The sequence below is a fragment of the Dendrobates tinctorius genome, unplaced genomic scaffold (genome assembly GCF_039654945.1).
Source record: "Dendrobates tinctorius isolate UK_male_01 unplaced genomic scaffold, ASM3965494v1 ptg000104l, whole genome shotgun sequence".
NCBI lineage: Eukaryota > Metazoa > Chordata > Amphibia > Anura > Dendrobatidae > Dendrobates > Dendrobates tinctorius.
In genome coordinates, this window is record NW_027361772.1 from 7751177 (window position 1) to 7771654 (window position 20478).

The following is a 20478-nucleotide window of genomic DNA, read 5'->3' on the forward strand; positions in this document are numbered from 1 at the left end:
GCCTGCGCTTTTAACTCATTGAATGCACAGAAAAAAGGCATGCAAAAGCACAGCGGAATTTTCCACAGCGTTTTTGCTGCCAAGAGATGCAGAAACCTTGCAAGAAATTACTCAACGTACCCTAAGTCATGTGACATCCTAGGGTTCTGAAAGGGACAGTAGAGGAAATTGCAGAACCAGTAGCAAGAATTTTGAAAAAAAATCCTGGAGAATAGGAGAAGTCCTAGAAGATTGGTGAAGTTCAAATGTTCTCTCTATATTCAAACAAAGAAAAGAAAATGGAGCCAAAAGATTACAGGTCAGTGAGCCTTATTTTTATACCAGGAAAGATCTTTTAACAAATTATTAAACAGCATGTATGTGAGTATTTGGATATGAATACAGTAATTGACCAGAGCCAGCATGGGTTTGTAGCAAAAAGTCATGCCAGGCTAATCTAATTTTCTTCCATGATAGAATCACTGACTGGGTGGATCAGGGAAATGAGGTAGATATAGTATATCTTGATTTCAGCAAAGCATTTGATAAAGTATCTCATACTATCCTTATTGAAAAAATGACCAAGTATGGGATTGACAAGGCTACGGTTAGGTGGATTCATAACTGGCTCAGTGATCGTACTCAGAGTGGTAATAAATGGTTGCACATCCAATTCCAAAAGTGTTTCAAGTCGAGTACCACAAGGCACTGTCCGGGCCCCAGTGTTGTTCAACATTTTTATAAATGATCTAGATAAGGGAACTGAAGGTAGACTAATCAAATTTGCAGACAATGCAAAGCTAGAAAGGATGGCTTAGGGTACCGTTACACATAGCGATGCACCAGCGATCCCGACAACGATATGGATCGCTGGTGCATCGCTAAGTGGTCGCTAGTGAGCTGCCACACAGGCAGATCTCACCAGCGACATCGCTGGGGTTGTGGGTCGCTACTTACCTGTCAGATGCGGCTATCCTGACGTCCTCGCGCCCGCGTCTACGCGTCGCTCGTCGTCACAGCAGGAAGCGCCGCAGGAAGCAGACAACGAGAAATGATCCAGGACCTTCTCGCGTGACCAACGATAACCAGCGGGGGAGCCGGTCGGAGGTAAGTATCACATGTAGCAATATCACTAGCAATATCGCTGCTACGTCACAAAATCGGTGACTTTACAGCAATATTGCTAGTGATATCGCAGTGTGTAACGAGGGCTTAACACTAGAGAAGACAAAGAAAAGATTCAGAAGAATCTAGATGAGCTTGACCTATGGTCAGCGAGTAATAGAATGGTATTTAACAGGGAGAAATGCAAGATTCTACATCTGGGCAAGAAAAACGAAAATTACATCTACGAAGTGGGAAGAATAAAACTAAGCAACAGCACATGTGAAAAAGACTTGGGTATACTAATAGATCACAGACTGCACATGAGTCAACAGTGTGATGCAGCAGCAAAAAAAGGGAAACAATTCAAGGATGTATTAACAGAAGCATACAGTCTAGATCACGTGAAGTAATTATCCCCCTCTACTCCTCCTCTGTCAGGCCTCATCTGGAATACTGTGTCCAGTTCTGGGTAATACATTCCCAAGATGTAAGATTGTCCCGATGAGCATTAATAAATATAGCCCCTAACTCTTCAGAATCGAAATTAACAAATAGCTCAATGTTAGGTCAAGTGGGCTAGGATGGAAATTTCTCCGATTTCTGGTATAAACAAGAGGGTAACTTACCCAGATTGATTGTCTTGTGTTCGATGGATGGTTTTTACAAAGTCTGTAAAGTCATTTGTTCAGTAGATGTGGGGAACGTTTTTCGATATGGAACCTTTTTTAAACAGTAAATATCTTGCAAAGATATTCAAATCCTTTATTGCTAAAAAAAAGATCAAAATATGTAGTTGGTGAAAAAGTGAGTCCTCTGGAAAGCAAAGATAACTCTACTTCTGAAAACGAATGGTTAGATAGATTAGTTACCTCTGGATTACTAGGTGGCTAGTCGCTTTTGGGATTTTTTCCATCTATTTACCGTCTGTTTACATTCCCATTTACATTTAGGATGAGTGAAAATAGAATGTTGTGATGTGTCTGAAATTTTCCCTGGTGGGGATACAGATGGAACAGACATAGATCGGCTGTCGAGGGCTTGTGATAAATAACGTCTCCATCTATACACCATTTTCTGTTGATAATCAACAGATTCGCATTGTATTTTTTTAGCTTAAAATTTACGAATCTGTTTCTTCCATTTATCAAAATGACTTTACATTTGTTAATTGAAAGAAGCGACACTCTGAGTAGAGGGTCCGCAATCTCTGGGGCTCACTGACTCGAGATTGATGCCACCAGCAATCTGGCTCTGATCTGTCACCTTGGTCCTTTGCCGATCGGCTCTCTTAGCCGGAATGCCTCGGAGCTGTATGCATTAATTGCTCCAATCCCTGGCTGAGCCGTTTCACTTACGTCACCCACTTCCTTTATGTCAACCAAAAAAGAATGGCCCACAATCAAGTGTGTGAATGTGAAGAGTGGGAACATTTCTTTATTTTACCCTCACGCATGGGTCCAATGGTCCATATCACATAGAGGTGGGCATCATAAATCATTGCTTTTATAGTCGACCCTTTGGAAGCACCTATCCATCACGGAATGTCCCCTTTTTGATAAGGTTTACATATACTCGGCCCCTTTTTCCAGCCTGACATAACACCAAATTTGCCAGGATTGTATCAGAAAAATCCAGAAACTCACAGAAATTTGGAATTGTTGGCAGCTATGCTAGGTTTTTGCTTGAATCCTTGACTAAGTAGATTGTAACGCATCCGCGTGGAATTGACAATGCAGTCTAGACCCATAGATTTACTATTAGCTTGAGCCTGATATACAAATAATTTATCAAAATCCCATTTTTATTTCGAAGAATAATAAAAGATCAGACTATAAACTGTCATGAAGGAAGCTCCTCACCTTACTCAATAATGCTGCTGACAAATGACGAGCTTATTTTCATGTAACCATCAGCAGCATTGTGTGACGAAAGAATTGCGCCACTCAGATTGCTAAATTTTCTTTCTTTGGGGTTTTCATAGAAAAATGATAATCACATAATTACTGCATTTGGGCAATTCTGCTGATCAAGAGGCCAACTCTGGGTTAACGTTAGTGTATCTCTACATCGTTCATATTTTAGCACTGAGTTCAAGTGAAATTGGCATGGGCTTTTATTAGCTAAAAATACTAACCTTATAAAATAGATTTTAGGTAAAAATTGATTCTGCTGCCAGGTTTCTCGTTGAAATTCTGTATTTTTGTATTACCCATTGACCGAAAAAAGCAACAGCAATTAAATGTTCGATTGCGGATTTGTAGAATCTTGGTCATTGAGCTTTTAATCAGCATTTGAATTTACAGTTTATGAAAATGGGGTTATTTGTAGATCTGAAGCCTCTGTCACTCCAGCTCTACTCTTCATCATCCAGCTCTGGAGCTGAAGTGACAGAGGTCTCAGATGTATAAATAACTTTTTAGCCTCATTTTTATATCAATTTAAACGCTGATTTTTCAAAAATGGAGGAATAGACTGACCATGTAACGGTATTGCTGGACTTGCCTTTGAAAGAGTTACATGCGCATAAATATAGTATGGGGGCACGAAATCCCTTTAAATAATAGAGGGGTTTGTTATGGTGCTGCTATAAAAGCTGGGGATGTCTGCAGAAGTGATTGGTCAAGCAAGGCTAGGTAGTAAATTCTGCAGAAGTCATCATGATGGTCTGGCCTGGAAGAAAAAGGAAAATAAAAGTGAACCAAACAAAAAAAATAAAAACCTGCGTGAGTCACCAAATCTAAAATGTATGTACTGTGCCGGTGCTGTATTCTCTTGTATAGTGTGCAGTGTGTTACTCCTCTGTGCAGATCTGGTATCTGATCACTTCATGGTCACGGTTCGGCATTATTATAGCTTATTATTTAGGTGCAATTTGTCTTAGCATAAAAAGAATTGTAGCTGCAGGAGCCAGGGACAAGCAAGAGACCACAGCTGCATCAACCTTGGACCAGAGATGGCCCCACAGGTGAGTGCTGGACAAATGGGACAGAAGAGTTGAGAAACCTGGTGGGCACAAGGATGCCTCCCCATTAATATATGAGTGTGAGCGATTGTGAATACCGTACATTTCCTCTGCTTTGGGGCAAATGAAAATGCAAAGAGGGGCATCAGAGAGGAACAGCAAATCCCAAAAGGGAATGGAGGCCACAGACAATAACTCCTCCTTCCTGATGGATTCCTCTCTAGCTTTCCTGGTACCCCTGTCAGGGGTATTGATTGTACCTGCAGCCCTTTTAGATTGCACAAGGTAATATAGTGCCCTCTGTAGGACACATTCATATGTATTCGCAAGAAGATGTCCTGTGCCGCTCAACACAGAGTTATCGTCTTGGAACAGATACCAGGACATGGGCCTTCAAACAAGGAGACAGGGTCTATGAAAGGGCATCAACTCAGCATGAGGACCAGTATTGGCTTCTTTGTTCCCCTTTATTTTTTAATCCAGCTGTCATATTATTGAAGTGTGCAGGAGGAATAGCGGAGGACCGAGAAGACAACTGTAGTTTCGGTCCATGTGCGATCCGTCAATGTTATTCAGTGTGGCAGAGAAGAGAGAGAGAGGATTCAAAAAGATATAAATAAACTGGAGAAGTGGGCAGCAACTAACAGAATGGTTTTTAACAGGGAAAAATGCAAAGTACTACATCTGGGCAATAAAAATGAAAAAAGCATATACAGAATGGGAGGAATAGGGCTAAGCAACAGCACATGTGAAAAAGACTTGGGTATACTAATAGATCACAGACTGAATATGAGTCAACGGTGTGATGCAGCAGCAAAAAAGGCAAATGCAATTCTAGGATGTATTAACAGAAGCATACAGTCTAGATCACGTGAAGTCATTATTTCCCTCTACTCCTCTTTGGTCAGACCTCATCTGGAATATTGTGTCCAGTTTTGGGTGCCACATTTTAAAAAAGACATCAACAAACTGGAGCAAGTTCAGAAAAGAGCAACCAGAATGGTGACCGGTCTGCAAACCTTGTCTTATGAAGAAAGGTTGCAGGATTTGGGAATGTTTAGTTTGCAAAAGAGAAGACTGAGAGGAGACTTAATAGCTGTCTACAAATATCTAAAGGGCTGTCACATTGTAGAAGGATCAACTTTATTCTCATTTGCACAAGGAAAGACTAGAAGCAATGGGATGAAACTGAATGGGAGGAGACACAGATTAGATATTAGAAAAATCTTTTTGACAGTTAGAGTGATCAATGAGTGGAACAAGCTGCAACGAGAAGTGGTGAGTTCTCCTTCAATGGAAGTCTTCAAACAGAGGCTGGACAGACATCTGTCTGAGATGATTTAGCGAATCCTGCTTTGAGCAGGGGGTTGGACCAGATGACCCAGGAGGTCCCTTCCAACTCTACGATTCTATGATTCTATGTCCAATTTTTCTTCCAACCGAGTGTCCAAAAAAATATTTTCAGCATGCACGATACATATGCCCCCAATAATCAGAAGGCATTCATGTCTGTGAGTACGTGGAAAACATCGGACAGACAACTGAGTGCAGTCTGATTTTCACAGACAGACTGAATGGAGAAGGAGAAGAAACTTTTTTTCTATTTAATTGTCTAGATCCGAGAAAATCGGATCACACTGTGATCATAAGCTGATCGAACTCTGATCAAAGAATGTGATCGGAGTGTGAGGCCGGGGTCAGACATGCGAGAAACACGCACGAGTTTCGACTGTCAATACCCGGTGGACAGGAGCGTGTAGCTCCATGTATATCTAAGCAGCCGCATGCTCCGGTCCCGAGTGCCGGCGGCAGTGCCGGGTATTGACATGCGAGACTCGTGCGAGTTTCTCTCATGTCCGACCCCGGCCTGACTAGTATAATCGTACCATTTTTCTTGGATGGAGAACATATGGTCATCTGCATCTGCCATAAAAATGTTTTTTAATCTTTTGGTAATCTAATGTGTGATTTATGTGTTTCCTTAATTTTTGAACTATGTATAAACTGTTATCTGTCTTGTGTGCTGTAATCTATAGGCTGTGATGTGTAAATACAGTATATGCCATGTTATCTGTATGGACAGCCCCATATAGCACAGTGTGCGGTTTGTACGTATAATATGCACATTATTTACTGCTCGCTGCTTCTTTAACATATATATATATATATATATATATATATATATATATACGTCTTATACTGAAGACAGACACATATACCACAATATATACAGGACTACGGGAAATAATTGATATACATACAGTATATGCACTATATAGAAATGTGGCTATAGCAGCCCGATAGATTGTAGCTCTGATCTCCTTGTCCCGGGAGATTCCAGAGTGACAGTGTCCGGGACATGCTGAAAACTTCAGCATAATTTTTATATTAGTCACCCTGAACCTCATGGTCTAATAATAATTGGTATTGCTAGAAATCACAGACCATGACACACGGATGTGTAAGGAGATGCATATGCAAAAAAAATGGAACAGCACATTACCAATAAGTGGGTGCACAAGCCCTCTGAATAAATCATCCAATACTTGCCCCAATCCAGACAGAGGAAAAAAATTAAGGCAGCACTCCATAGACTTTGATGAAAAAACTGTGGTTGATTTCAAACCCACATGGTGTGGCAACGTTTCGGCTCACACTGAGCCTTTCTCTGTGGGTTTGAAATCAACCACAATTTTTTCATCAACGTCTACGGCGTGCTGACTTCATTTTTTTCTCTGTGTAAGGAGATGGACATATTGCTCACGTTCCCCCTTTGCAGAATATGTGTAATGTTATATTGTGCAATGTGAATAGTGATATGTGCTGATGTGGTTTGTATGTGTAGAGGTCAGCCAGGGCCGTAGTTGTGGCTGTGTTCATTGGGCCTTGTGTGCCCTGGCCTTCCAATACATAAAAATCACGCTCCACTGTCAGCTTACTTGCCTCTCGGTCCCATGCGTCATCAGAGTCTGTTCTCCATTCTTTATGGTCACCTCCGGCCGCTTCTGAATAAACAGAGACACAGTCCAGGTGCAACTTAAAACGTAGAACTTTACTTTCATGACTTTGCAGCACATCCAGGTTTGTTACATTTTTGACAGCTTGTATGGTACACGTTACTTCGTTTTTCTCTGCTCTCCTCTCCTTGTCACACTGCAGGTTCCTGGGTCGGACCGTTTCCGTTGACTCCTCAGCGTCCTCCCTGGCCAGCCTCACCGCATACAGGTGTTCCCTCAGCCTCTTTGCCCCAGTTCTGAGGGCATCAGCCGCCCAAGCAATGACCTGCCACATGGTGAGTGACCTGCCCTGCTGTACTGCGGTGACCTCTCCTGTATCCCAAGTTCCTGTAGATGCTGTCACTGCTATATCTGAGGCTATGCTGTCCCACTGACTCTGGATGGCTGAGTTCCTCCTTAAAGGTTACGAGGCTCTGAGTAGCTTGGGCATTTAACCCGCCCGAGCACTTCGGACTACCTAGCCCTGACTGATTCTACCAGGAACTATCCCTGCCTTACATCCAGCTAACCCCTCCTACGGTTAACCATTTACACAAATTAACTCTTGTCCTACACTAAGCACATCTATAATACCCCCATCTAGTCACCAAACGTGTACACTACACTTTCCCTAATCATAAACATATCTACATAACAGATTTTAGACACATCGTTACGAGCCAAAAATATATACACAATTGTACAAATATACACACTGAACCGGGGCAAGTTTGGAGGTTCAGGACAGTTTCTGTAACCTCCTTACATATGTGTAGTGATTTGTGTTGTTGGTGACGAGTCCAGGACTCTTAGGTATCTGTGTCACCAGTGGTGGAGCATGGAGCTGTCAAAAGCCTGACCCCACGTTCCGTCTGAGTAAATACTGAAGGACCTTTAGGTGATGTAACTGCGCAGCACAGAGCTGCTCAGTTATAGAAGAACAGGAATGTGAAAGGACACGCTGGCAAGAGGGATACTTCTGGGTCACTGAGAGGAATTAATACTGTGGGGGTGCTGTACAGAATTCATACTGTGGGGGGATTGTGTGGACTTGATAGCGTGGGGTTACTTTGGGGACATCATACTGTGAGCAGGGGAATCTAGTGTGGCTGAATTATACTTTTGGGGTGGCTGTGTGGGCAACACAGTGTGTGGGGAGATTGTAAGGTGTCAAACTGTGTGGGGGTTTGGCAGCATCACATTGTGTGTGGGGAACTGTGGAAACATCAAAATGTGTGTGGGGGGAGTGTGTGAGCATCATTCTGATTGGGGGACTGTGAGCATCACATTGTGTGTGGGGAGCTGTAGAGACATCATAATAATGTGTATGGGGGGAGTGTGTGAGCATCATTCTGATTGGGGACTGTGAGCATCACATTGTATGTGGGGAGCTGTAGAGACATCACAATGTGTGGGGGGGAGTGTGTGAGCATCATTCTGATTGGGGACTGTGAGCATCACATTGTATGTGGGGAGCTGTAGAGACATCACAATGTGTGGGGGGGAGTGTGTGAGCATCATTCTGATTGGGGACTGTGAGCATCACATTGTATGTGGAGAGCTGTAGAGACATCACAATGTGTGGGGGGGGAGTGTGAGCATCATTCTGATTGGGGACTGTGAGCATCACATTGTGTGTGGGGAGCTGTAGAGACATCACAATGTGTGGGGGGGAGTGTGAGCATCATTCTGATTGGGGACTGTGAGCATCACATTGTGTGTGGAGAGCTGTAGAGACATCAAAATGTGTGGGGGGAGTGTGTGAGCATCATTCTGATTGGGGACTGTGAGCATCACTGTGTGTGGGGAGCTGTAGAGACATCACAATGTTTTGGGGGGAGTGTGTGAGCATCATTCTGATTGGGGACTGTGAGCATCACATTGTGTGTGGGGAGCTGTAGAGACATCACAATGTGTGGGGGGGAGTGTGAGCATCATTCTGATTGGGGGACAGTGAGCATCACATTATGTGTGGGGAACTGTAGAGACATCATAATGTGTGTGGGGGAGAGTGTGTGAGCATCATTCTGATTGGGGGACAGTGAGCATCACATTGTATGTGGAGAGCTGTAGAGACATCATAATGTGTGGGGGGGAGTGTGAGCATCATTCTGACTGGGGGACTGTGAGCATCACATTGTGTGCAGTGGAGACTGTGGGCATCATACTTTGTAGGGGGCGAATATGGGAGCATCATAGTATGTGTGGTGGGTAGTGTGCAGGCGTGTTAGTTTGTTGGGAACATCATAGTGTGTGTGATAGGCACTGTGGGGAAATAATATTGTGGGCATCAAAACTGTGTGATTGACCCTGGTGTGCCATGAAAGGCTGTCGTACTGTCGGAGGACACTAATGGGCTTCACTAGGAGCAATATTGATGTGTAGGCACATAGAAATGACTGACTTAGGCATGGACAGGAATTAAGTGAAGTAGAGGTAAGGTAGTGGTGGAAATGTGAACCCTCTTTTCATTCTTTGAAAATTGGGAAGTAAGCACCAGGAAGCGTGCAGCTGTGAGGGAAGGGCAGCGACACAGGGAATGTGCGGAACATGACATTTATTAACCTAAAACCGGAAAATCCTTCTAAGGCATTGTCAGTGAGGCTACCCTAGGCTGCTGATTTTAGCTGCAGGAAAATTGATTTCTTCTGGTCAGGCTCTCCACAAGTGTCAGGCTGGAAATTGTGGCTGAGGAGTATTGCACAAGCCATAAAATAATGTTAGAGTATTGCCGGGATTTGATTTACTCAGTTTTCTTTTTATTTCATGTTACTACTAGTCATAAAAAACTGAACTGTATTCTCACACTGGCCACTGGAGTAAAAATAACATGAAGAGATTTATGGTTTTCTGCTGCTCGTCAACTTTACTGTGTAGACTGAGGTAGAATCAGCAGAGTCATTTCATTATAAGAAATACTTCTAACACTTAATGATATAGACATATTTACTTTGTCATCATCGTACACCAAACTGACATGCAGCCCTATCTCAAATCTAGGTTGTTGTGCTTCACCCGGTGAAGTGGATCCTTGAAGCCCTCTGTCCAGAAGAGCAGATGTACTGCTGTAGGGACTGATGACTTGGGTGCAGTGGAGTGGTCTGTTTTGATCTGTAGAGACTGGTTTAAGGGGAGATATAGCAGTAGTAGCACAGCAGAGCAGTATTGGCTCAGAAAAGTAGATCAGGAAGCTCAATGAAGTGACTTAGCAGAGGCCAGTGATGTAGCAGAGTCCAGAGATGTAGCAGAGTTGAGTAGGTTAGAAGACTCATCTAGTATTGATTAATCAGCTAGAAAAAAACGTCTCAATAGACTCTGTGTGAGCATAGCCTAATGTATGCTCCTGGGCGGTGATCTTCACTCTTGGAAAAAGCGCATAGACATGAACGATATTTGGAAAAACATATTTCATCATGTCACATCTCGGCAGCACAGTGGTTGTGACTTGCACCTTTATCTTAATAGTATTGGCAAAGGTATTTGTTATCCTTTACGATAATGTATCGCCTTTATCTCTTTCTACATAGCCCCAGATATTGATACTTATTTTTTAAACTATTTTAATTTGTTTTATGATAGCATTTTTTTTTAAATCTATTATGGACAGCCATCTTGCTTGAGCCACTATTAAAGGGAGTCTTTCAACAGGTTTTTGACACCTTATTTGATAGCAGCATAATGCAGGGACAGAGATGCTGATTCCAGTGATGTGTCACTTACTGGGCTGCTTGGTGTAGCTTTGATAAAATAGTGATTTTATCAGCAGAAGATTTTCAATAAAGGTCCTTCATATTCTTGAGCTATGTATAACCCTGACCCATCACTGATTGGCAGCTTTCTGTGTACACGGTGCATAGGCAGAAAGCTGCCAATCAGTGGTGTGGGCAGGGTTATACAGGGCTCAGCATTCAGAGAACAGGTAGATCTGCAGAAGATAAAAGATTTCATCAAAACTGCAGCAAGCAGCTCGGTAAATGACACATCGCTGGAATCAGGGTCTCCGACCCTACATCATGCTGCTTTCAGAAGGGGTATCAGAAACTTGGTGACAGAATTCTTTTAAAGGGAATGTATCATCAGAAAATGACCTATTGTTTAAATTAGGTTTTTATGTTAGAGTATTTACATAGATTTACAACAGGATAGGACCATCCCGATTGGGTACACCTTGTCGTGGCAGGATGGCTATTACACTTTTTTTAATCAAAATAGTGCTCACTAACTACTCTATGTTATTTACATGTACTAGTACTATTTACTGATTTACTTATTACAAGGTATATGCTCATTTTGTTTTTTGTACACAACAAGAAATGATAGTCTAGGGAAGGTTTTTTAAGGAAGAGTGTAGAGGTCATTTTATTTGATGTGTGAAGGTCACTGTGCAGGGTGTGGGAGGAGGTGCAGTCCGATTTTGACCAGATAACAGAATGGAGAAGATGGAGAATTTTTTTCCATCTTCTCAATGGTGAGAATCTGATCACACTCTGATCATCGTGTGACTAGCATAACCGACTCAATCATCTCGGATGAGAGAAGATATGCTGGTGTGACACAAGCCTTAGAGACATTTCTGCAAACCTTTTCACCAGACTTGTGAATAATTGTTCGTACCCATTCTCATTGAATTCCATTTCACCATGCAAATAGCCTCGTCATAGGAAGAGAACAGTCTCTGGAGCCATTTATTAGAAGAAGCAATGGTATAAGTCAATATTGACTTGAGGATGCAGCCAATTTTTCTTTTGGATAAGGAAGTCATCAGGAGGTGGCGCTGCAGTTTATACTGCAGTGTTTTCAGCATTGCCACCCTCAGAGATGGGAGATGTGAGATGGGAGATGTGAGTGCAGCACTAGCATCCTGCTTCTGTCTAAACTGCAGAGATTAGAGCTACTGTCGCTGCTGTTATAGGCAGGAAATAGCTGTATAACACAGAAAATCAATTGACCTCCAAATAAAAAACTAGATAAAAATAAATAATGAGTAGTTTATTAAATTTAATAAGCAGTTTATTAAATATAATACAAATTATAACTTTATATTAGCCCTAGTTACAAAAGACGTTCAGTCTCCTGCCCCCATAGCAGTGCTGAATGGGTCTTCTAGAACCTACCAGCTCAAGCTCCCTGCCAACAACCTGTGATCATATGATCCCTGGGTCTGGCGGAGGAAGCACTGTCAGTGGTTCTTAATCTCTATACGTATTGCTTGATCAGTGTTATGAACACAGGGATCAGGTAAATAAACATGATAACGAATCATATTTATCTTCTCTGTGGGGAGTCTGACTGTATCTGACAGCCAACTCCCCAGCCTGACAATCTTGTGCAAGCGGCTTACTTTGCATTGACGTTTTAGAACATCATTGCAGAGTAAAGCGTGAATTGCCTGGATGTTTAAGGTCTATGGGCGGTCTAGAATTAGTTAATTAGTGGATATTGTTATATAGCCAATTGTTCTGTTTGTTACATATTGGTAAGTCTACGTCAATTTTCAGCGGTGACGTACATTTTATTATATGCCTACTGTACAAAATTAATCAAATCTTTGTAAACATATTGTAAAGGGAACCGGTCATTTAAAAACATTTTATTTATCTGTAGCCATAGTGGGAATCTTCACTTTAATATTGTTTTACACTGTGTGCAGAATTATTAGGCAAATGAGTATTTTGATCACATCATCCTTTTTATACATGTTGTCCTACTGCAAGCAGTATAGGCAGGGATGCATTGCGAGAATCACCCCAGATGACGTCACACTCGTGAGACAGCAACGTTATCTCGGGTGATTCGCGCAATGCATCCCTGGGACCGGAAGATGCTGGCAGCGTGGCTGAGGGCGGGAAGGACTCCGGGGCCATCAGAAGGTGAGTATATCACTATTTTTTATTTTGATTCTATTTTTTACAGCAATATGGTACCCAGGGCATGGAGGAGAGTCACCTCTCCTCCAGACCCTGGGTACCATCCGCACATACGTATGGTGGGCATAGCCACATGCGTAATGTGAGCGTTTCAATGCAATCCTATGGCGGCGGAATTGCCACGATTCCGCAGGAATAATGAACATGCTGCAAATTTTACCGCTATGCGATTCCGCAGCGATAAAATCCGCAGCATGGGCACAGCAACTGTGGAATCCCATAGGATTGCATGGGAATGCGCTTTAATAGCGTTTTTTAAGCTTTTCCGCTGCGGAAAAAAGCGGCAAAAATGCTTAAAAAATGTGACGTGTGCACACAGCCCCAGTGCTCATTACACATATGTTTAGAAAACAATTTAGCTGCAGGTAAAAAATGTTTTGTTTTCATGACAGGTTCCCTTTGATTTTCTCAAATTTGCGGCATCAAGGTCCAGGTTCAAGGAGAACCAGTGATGGCAGCAGTGGTGATTTCTACTACAATCCCAGAAGTTGGTGGGTTGCTTGGGTGAAAGGTTCCACATGCGGCCATGAAGATAATTTTTTCTTGTACATTTCCTGGTTTTGATTCTTGAGATTGCATCAGTTCTTCACTGTTTTCAGAAAAAAAAGAAAAGATAATTATTTTTTGTTAGAACTTTTAAAAAGTTTTATTTAGTTACTTAATCTATTCTATTATTTATAAACACTGTTTTTGGGTGATTACTCTGTATCTCCATTCGTACTGCACCCACACACACAAATGATATACCATTTGAAAGGTAAACTTGCCCCCTTCAGCAAGAAAATAGCCAAACAAACCACACATCCACGATTTGATCATAAAATACAGTTTAAACATTAATTTTCATAAACCTGCAGTAAGGAAAAATGACCTGCAGGTGGCACCACAGTACCCCAAAGCACACTACCACAAAGCTGCTTACAGACATCACAAACAAATCCAAACATTTGCCTTAGGTCTTTCCAGCTTGCTCTAATGCTTGCCCAGCCTATTTCAGGCACATTGGAGGATTGCACACTTCACTTAGGGAGTCACATATGCAAACACATTTGTATACATGCACTGCTTTTTCGGTGATTACTTCGCCCCACACACACAAATGGTGAGTCACATATGCAAACACATTCGTAAACATGCACTGCATTTTTGCTGATTACTTTGCCCCACACACACAAATGATACACCATTTGAAAGGTAAACTTGCTCCCTTCAGCAAGAAAAGAGCCAAACAAACCACACATTCACAATTTTATACAGTTTAAACATTCATTTTCATAAACCTGCAGAAAGACACAATGACCTGCAGGTGGCACCTCAATCTGAAGACATTTTTTGGCCTCTACTTATCAAACCAATTTATTGTATTACCAATCTCCATATATAAATACCTGTCTGTGTTTATCAGCTCATGAAATACATCTACATTTAACCAGCTTGCTTTTTCTGAAATTGCCTGCGCCCCCGACGACCAAGGTGTGAAAATTTTGCACGGGCCAACTAGTATTTAATAATACAATTAGCAACGAAACAAAGACAAAGGTCAGACAGATATATTGCCAAACTTGTGTCCTGGCACTCAACATTCAATATTAACCCCTTCACGCTCCATGATGTACGGTATACTGTATATACGTCATAGAGCATATCAGGGACTCTTGAGGGGGCTCAGAAGCATAGCCAGCTTAGATGCCAGTTATATTATACAGCTATGTTATATAGCTGTGATTTACCTCTAAGGACTCATTCCCACTTGCGTTGAAATCAGACAAATGCAATACGATTAAAAATCAGATTGTATTCGGACCAATGTTATTCTATCCTTGTGTGTTCATCTGCGCTTTTTTTCCCAGCTCGGATCAGTTCACTATTGGACTGGAAAAAACTCGCAACATGCTGCGATTGTAATCGGAAATTGGATCGCATCCCACAATAGAAGTCAAAGGGTGCGAGAAAAAAAAACACACAGCAGTCGGACCATACAAGTGCTGTCCGATTTTTACACACCGATCGCATTTGAAAAGCCGGCAATTCATCTGCCGTGTACAATAAAATCACACTGACAGGTTAGGATAGAATAGATAGAATATATACACTGCTCAGAAAAATAAAGGGAACACAAATAACACATCCTAGATCTGAATGACTGAAATATTCTCATTGAATACTTGTTCTGTACAAAGTTGAATGTGCTAACAACAAAATCACACAAAAATCATCAATGGAAATCAAATTTATTAACCAATGGAGGCCTGGATTTGAAGTCCCACACAAAATTAAAGTGGAATGTTGAGAGTGTGTGGACCCCATCTGGAATGTAATGTCCTTAAAACAAGTCAAAATGATGCTCAGTATCGTGTGTGGCCTCCACGTGCCTGTGTGACCTCCCTACAATGCCTGGACCATGCTCCTGATGAGGCAGCGGATGGTCTACTGAGGGATCTCCTCCCAGACCGGGACTAAAGACATGATGTCCCAGATGTGCTCAATCGGATTCAGGTCTGGGGAGCAGGCAGGCCAGTCCATAGCTTCAATGCCTTCATCTTGCAGGGACTGCTGACACACTCCAGCCACATGAGGTCTGGCATTGTCCTGCATTAGGAAGAACCAAGGGCCAACCGCACCAGCATATAATCTCACAAGGGGTCTGAGGATCTCATCTCGGTACCTAATGGCAGTCAGGCTACCTCAGGCGAGCACATGGAGAGCTGTGCGGCCCCCCAAAGAAATGCCACCCCACACCATTACTGACCCAATGCCAAACCGGTCATGCTGAAGGATGTTGCAGGCAGCAGATCACTCTCCATGGCGTCTCCAGACTCTGCCACGTCTGTCACATGTGCTCAGTGTGAACCTGCTCTCATCTTTGAAGAGCACAGGGTGCCAGTGGAGAATTTGCCAATCCTGGTGTTCTGTGGTAAATGCCAAGCGTCCTGCATGGTATTGGGCTGTGAGCACAACCCCCATCTGTGGATGTGGGCACTCAGACCATCCTTATGGAGTCAGTTTCTAACCATTTGTGCAGACACATACACATTTGTGGCCTGCTGGAGGTCATTTTGCACGTCTCTAGCAGTGCTCCTCCTGTTCCTCCTTGCACAAAGGCGGAGGTAGCGGTCCTGCTGCTGGGCTGTTGCCTTCCTATGGCCCCCTCCATGTCTCCTGGTGTACTGGCCTGTCTCCTGGTAGCGCCTCCAGCCTCTGGACACTACGCTGACAGGCACAGCAAACCTTGCCACAGCTCGCATTGATGTGCCATCCTGGATGAGCTGCACTACCTGAGCCACTTTTGTGGCACAACCAACATTCAAAAGTGACCAAAACATCAGCCAGAGAGCATTGGTACTGAGATGTGGTCTGTGGTCCCCACCTGCAGAACCACTCCTATATTGAGTGTGCCTTGATAATTGCCAATAATTTCCATCTGTTGCCTATTCCATTTGCACAACAGCATGTGAAATTGATTGTCAATAAGTGTTGCTTCCTAAATGGACAGTTTGATTTCACAGAAGACTGGGGGGGGCCCTAGGAAGGCAACAACCAAGCAGCAGGACCGCTACCTCAGCCTCTGTGCAAGGAGGAACAGGAGGAGCACTGCCAGAGCCCTGCAAAATGAGATGAGATCCTCAGACCCCTTGTGAGACCATATGCTGGTGCGGATGACCCTGGGTTCCTCCTAATGCTGGATAATGCCAGACCTCATGTGGCTAGAGTGTGTCAGCAGTTCCTGCAAGATGAAGGCATTGAAGCTATGGACTGGCCCGCCCGTTCCCGAGACCTGAATCCAATTGAACACATTTGGGACATCATGTCTTGCTCCATCCACCAACGTCACGTTGCACCACAGACTGTCCAGGAGGTGGTGGATGCTTTAGTCCAGGTCTGGGAGGAGATCCCTCATGACAACATCCGCTGAATCATCAGGAGCATTCCCAGGTGTCGTCGTAGGGAGGTCATACAGGCACGTGGAGGCCACGCACTACTGAGCATCATTTCCTTGTGTTGAGGCATTTCCACTGAAGTTAGATCAGCCTGAAATTTGATTTTCCACTTTGATTTTGAGTATCCTTCCAAATCCAGACCTCCATGTGTTACATTGATCATTTTTATGTTTTCTTGTTCTCAACGCATGGCACTATGTAATGAATAAAGATTTGTAGCTGCGATATTTCATTCAGTGATATCTACGATGTGGTATATATATCTATATATATCTATATATATATATATATATGTGTTTTGAAGAATATTAGAATATTTCCTTTGAAAACGATGTATAAATGATTTAAAGAATTGCTGTATGTAAAAGTTCATGTTAAAATCGCATTGCAATCGGATAGCAATCACACTGCACTCGGATGTAAATCGGATGCTTGATGTGAAAAATCCAATTGTACCTGCGCATGAAAACAAAAAACAGGTGAATATTTTTTTTTTATTCCCCCTTTCAAAATAATAATAAAGTTAATCACTAATTTATATTTACTCTAAAATTTGTTTGTTAAAATATATTACTCATCCTGCAAAAGTCAAGCTCTCATGTAGCTACATGATTGTAAAAAGTAAAAATTCATGAAACTCAGAATGTACAGAAAAAGGTAACATCTTATTTATTCTGCACAATAAAAGGTGTAGATTTAAATTGCAAAAAAATAACAGAGAAATTGCTGTTTTTTTCTCTGTGCCAACCTAACAAAACTTAGCATTCAAACACATCCAAGTAGGATCATGATGTACGGGTTAACCTCAGGTCTACTGACATGAATTTGACATATACTATATGCCTTCAAAGCTGCTGAATTTGGGTTGGGAGTCTCGAGTGCGATGGACGAATCATGAACTGTGTTAAAAGGATGAGTGAGTCAGTGTAAGTCAATGACCCAAAATGGAACCACTGAAAAGTATAGCTTGTCCTGTAAATAGTAAGCCATCATGGAGCTACAGTATGTCAACAGGATTAAAAATAACAATAGGGTTTGCCAAAATAGGGAGTGTTAACTATTTTTGTTACTAAAGGTTGAATCTTTTTCCAGAATCCACACTGCACCGGTTTATAGTTTAGTTCTGGTATTGGAGCTGTGCAGCAGCACAACACATAAAGCCACTCCCAGGCACGAAGCAAAGGGGGACATGACTTTAGGAGGGGTGGACCTATAAGGCCTCTAGCTTTATTTGTAGAGTGATTCTACGTTAAGAGGAAGGAGCACAGTATGTCTGTGGTCGGTGTATTACTGTGATGAGAGTGAGGCTCATAGAGAGGATGTAACTTCCTGTCTTTTTTCTCTCTCCCTCTGTCTCTCACAAGAACTGGAGGAAACATTACCACTCTGTTACAATCACTAAACTACTGTCACGGGGTTACTGCGACAGTGTGAAGCCAGAAGGCCGCAGCATTTGATTGCTTCTACTCCAGCGCTGAGAAGAAACACTTCTTCATTTTAAATGTGTTTATTCCTTCTGCCAGAACAGGGGTTAATCGGTCATGTTGGATATCCCTGTGCTCACAGCTGAGCTCGGTTAGCCACTCCTTTATCATTTAGAATCTGGGCTCTGTTACAAATCCTTGTCAGAGCTAGCTTATTGCTGCATGGCTTCCGGAGGAGTTCATATGAGAAGGAAAGTTGAAGGAGTTATCAGTGACTGTTTGGTTTGTATGTGTGGTAATTCCCTATTCTTCTCTATTGTGGTTTATTCCGCTACCTTCACCCTCTGGTGCTTTCCTCTGCTATATTTGAGTGAATATTTTGTATGCCTGGAATTTTCCCCTGGAGTTAACCCTTGTTTGTGTTGCCTGGTTTGTCTGGTTAGTGTACAACGGTGCACAGTAGCGCCCCTCATCCCTGGGTGAGGGAAGAGAGCAGATGGAGGGCTAACTCAGTGGAGGCCCCGGCATCTTCACCTTCAGAAGTATCCCAGGGAGTAGGCCTAGCTAGGACGTCCTCTAGTATTAGGGACAGGGACAACTACAACTGTTTATATAAGCATTGCTTGTATAGCCTCAATGTATTTGTTAAATCAACCTTTGTACATCTCGTACGATGTCCAATTCTATCATGGCTATAAAGAGTTAAAGTTAGCATTAACCTTCTAAGCCCAAGAGAAGGGCAGAATGTCACCCTGGTTTCCTAGAGGCTTCCGCCGCAGGGGTTTTTTTCTTCTCCTGAGCGCTGTAGGATGACTCTTTGTGACTCTTTGTGGAACTTGCAGACAAGGTACGGTGGACTAAATTTAATTAATAGAGGATGTAAAACCTCACGGTGGTGAATAGGCTCGGCTTTGGTGGCCAGCCTGAAGAATGTCATAATAGTAACATCGATCAGGGTGGGCACGGTGGTTAAGCACAGGAGTGAGGATAATAGGCTCATTGGTGCCTTGAATGTTTACTGGCTCTGCTTGATTGTTCCTTCTCTACAGTCCTGAGATAAAATGTAAGGGGCGTTTCATCAAAGCTTTTATACCAGAAAACACTTTGCAAAGTAACAAAATGTTTGCACCACATCGAGCTGCATAAAATATTTGTGACTTTTGGCATTTTCACAACAGTGTCTGGGAATCAGCCAGGGTGAGATGAGGCTATCAAATTTTGCAAAATTTGGCGAGGTGTACACCTGTAAGAAGATGCGCCAAATTTATGAAGTGGTGTGAACCGCTTAACGAATTTGGTGCATCGTAATCCAGCAAGCCTGTCATTAAGACTGGCATGTGCAACATCATTCTTATTAAAATGGCCCCTTAGGCTTTTAGACAAGTGGGTTGGTCCTCAAGAAGACTCCACCCACTTCAAAAAAAGGATTAAATTACATACATTGAAGAAAGGGCCATATTTTAGGAAGAGGCGCAGAAACAACAAAAAGAACGGCATCAGATTCAGGAGAACAGCGGCATTTACACCAGATAAAAAATACATATTTATGGCAAGTGACAGGTCCTCTTGGAAAAAACATCAGGAACATTAAATTAAATTATTGTAGTCTGCAGGCTGCAGCATTTCTACTAAATGATCCCCTTGGACTGACCTTGCACATACAATGCCATCCGAGGTAATTACTTTGGCGGTAAGTGTCCTGTCTGCGCCTCCTGTATGGATCGTCCAGACCCAGAGAAGACGCATCCATTGGATAACCATCTCGTGCTAGAAAAGATTGGTATCTGTCCCGGACGGTTCTGTTGTTGTAGGAGTAAAATGAGGCATCATATCCTGAAAGATAAAGAGAAGACATTGATGGCAAATGGTACGGCCGCTAACCAGCCATGTACATAATTATTGCAGGCTATTAGAACTATGTTAGGACCTGGCTTGTCATCCAGCTTTCCCAGGAACAGATATCACTTCTAATGATATGCCCCCCGTCAGGTCAAGTTTTCAGGATTTCCATAGTATTGCCCAGGTGAGAGAATTCCTGATGCCTTGATGACTCCATCACCTGTGGAACACTAAGGAAATCCTGAGAACGTGATGACCTGTTGAGGGCCCAGTTTTTCTCGTCTGTAAAAAATAAATTGCTTCAGG

The 20478-nt window shown here is 42.6% G+C and overlaps 1 protein-coding gene across 1 annotated transcript in view; it reads right to left on the minus strand.

The window, feature by feature from the left end:
• Positions 1-12018: 12018 nt before the first annotated feature.
• The window catches only part of LOC141100310 (uncharacterized), a 43608-nt gene continuing 35148 nt past the window's right edge, over positions 12019-20478 (minus strand). The window contains exons 6-7 of the mRNA XM_073588694.1: positions 19985-20166; positions 12019-13560 (exon numbers count right to left, since the gene is read on the minus strand). Of these exons, the coding sequence (XP_073444795.1) occupies positions 13558-13560; positions 19985-20166 (185 nt within the window). The 3' untranslated portion in view covers positions 12019-13557. The remainder of the gene's footprint in view (positions 13561-19984; positions 20167-20478) is intronic.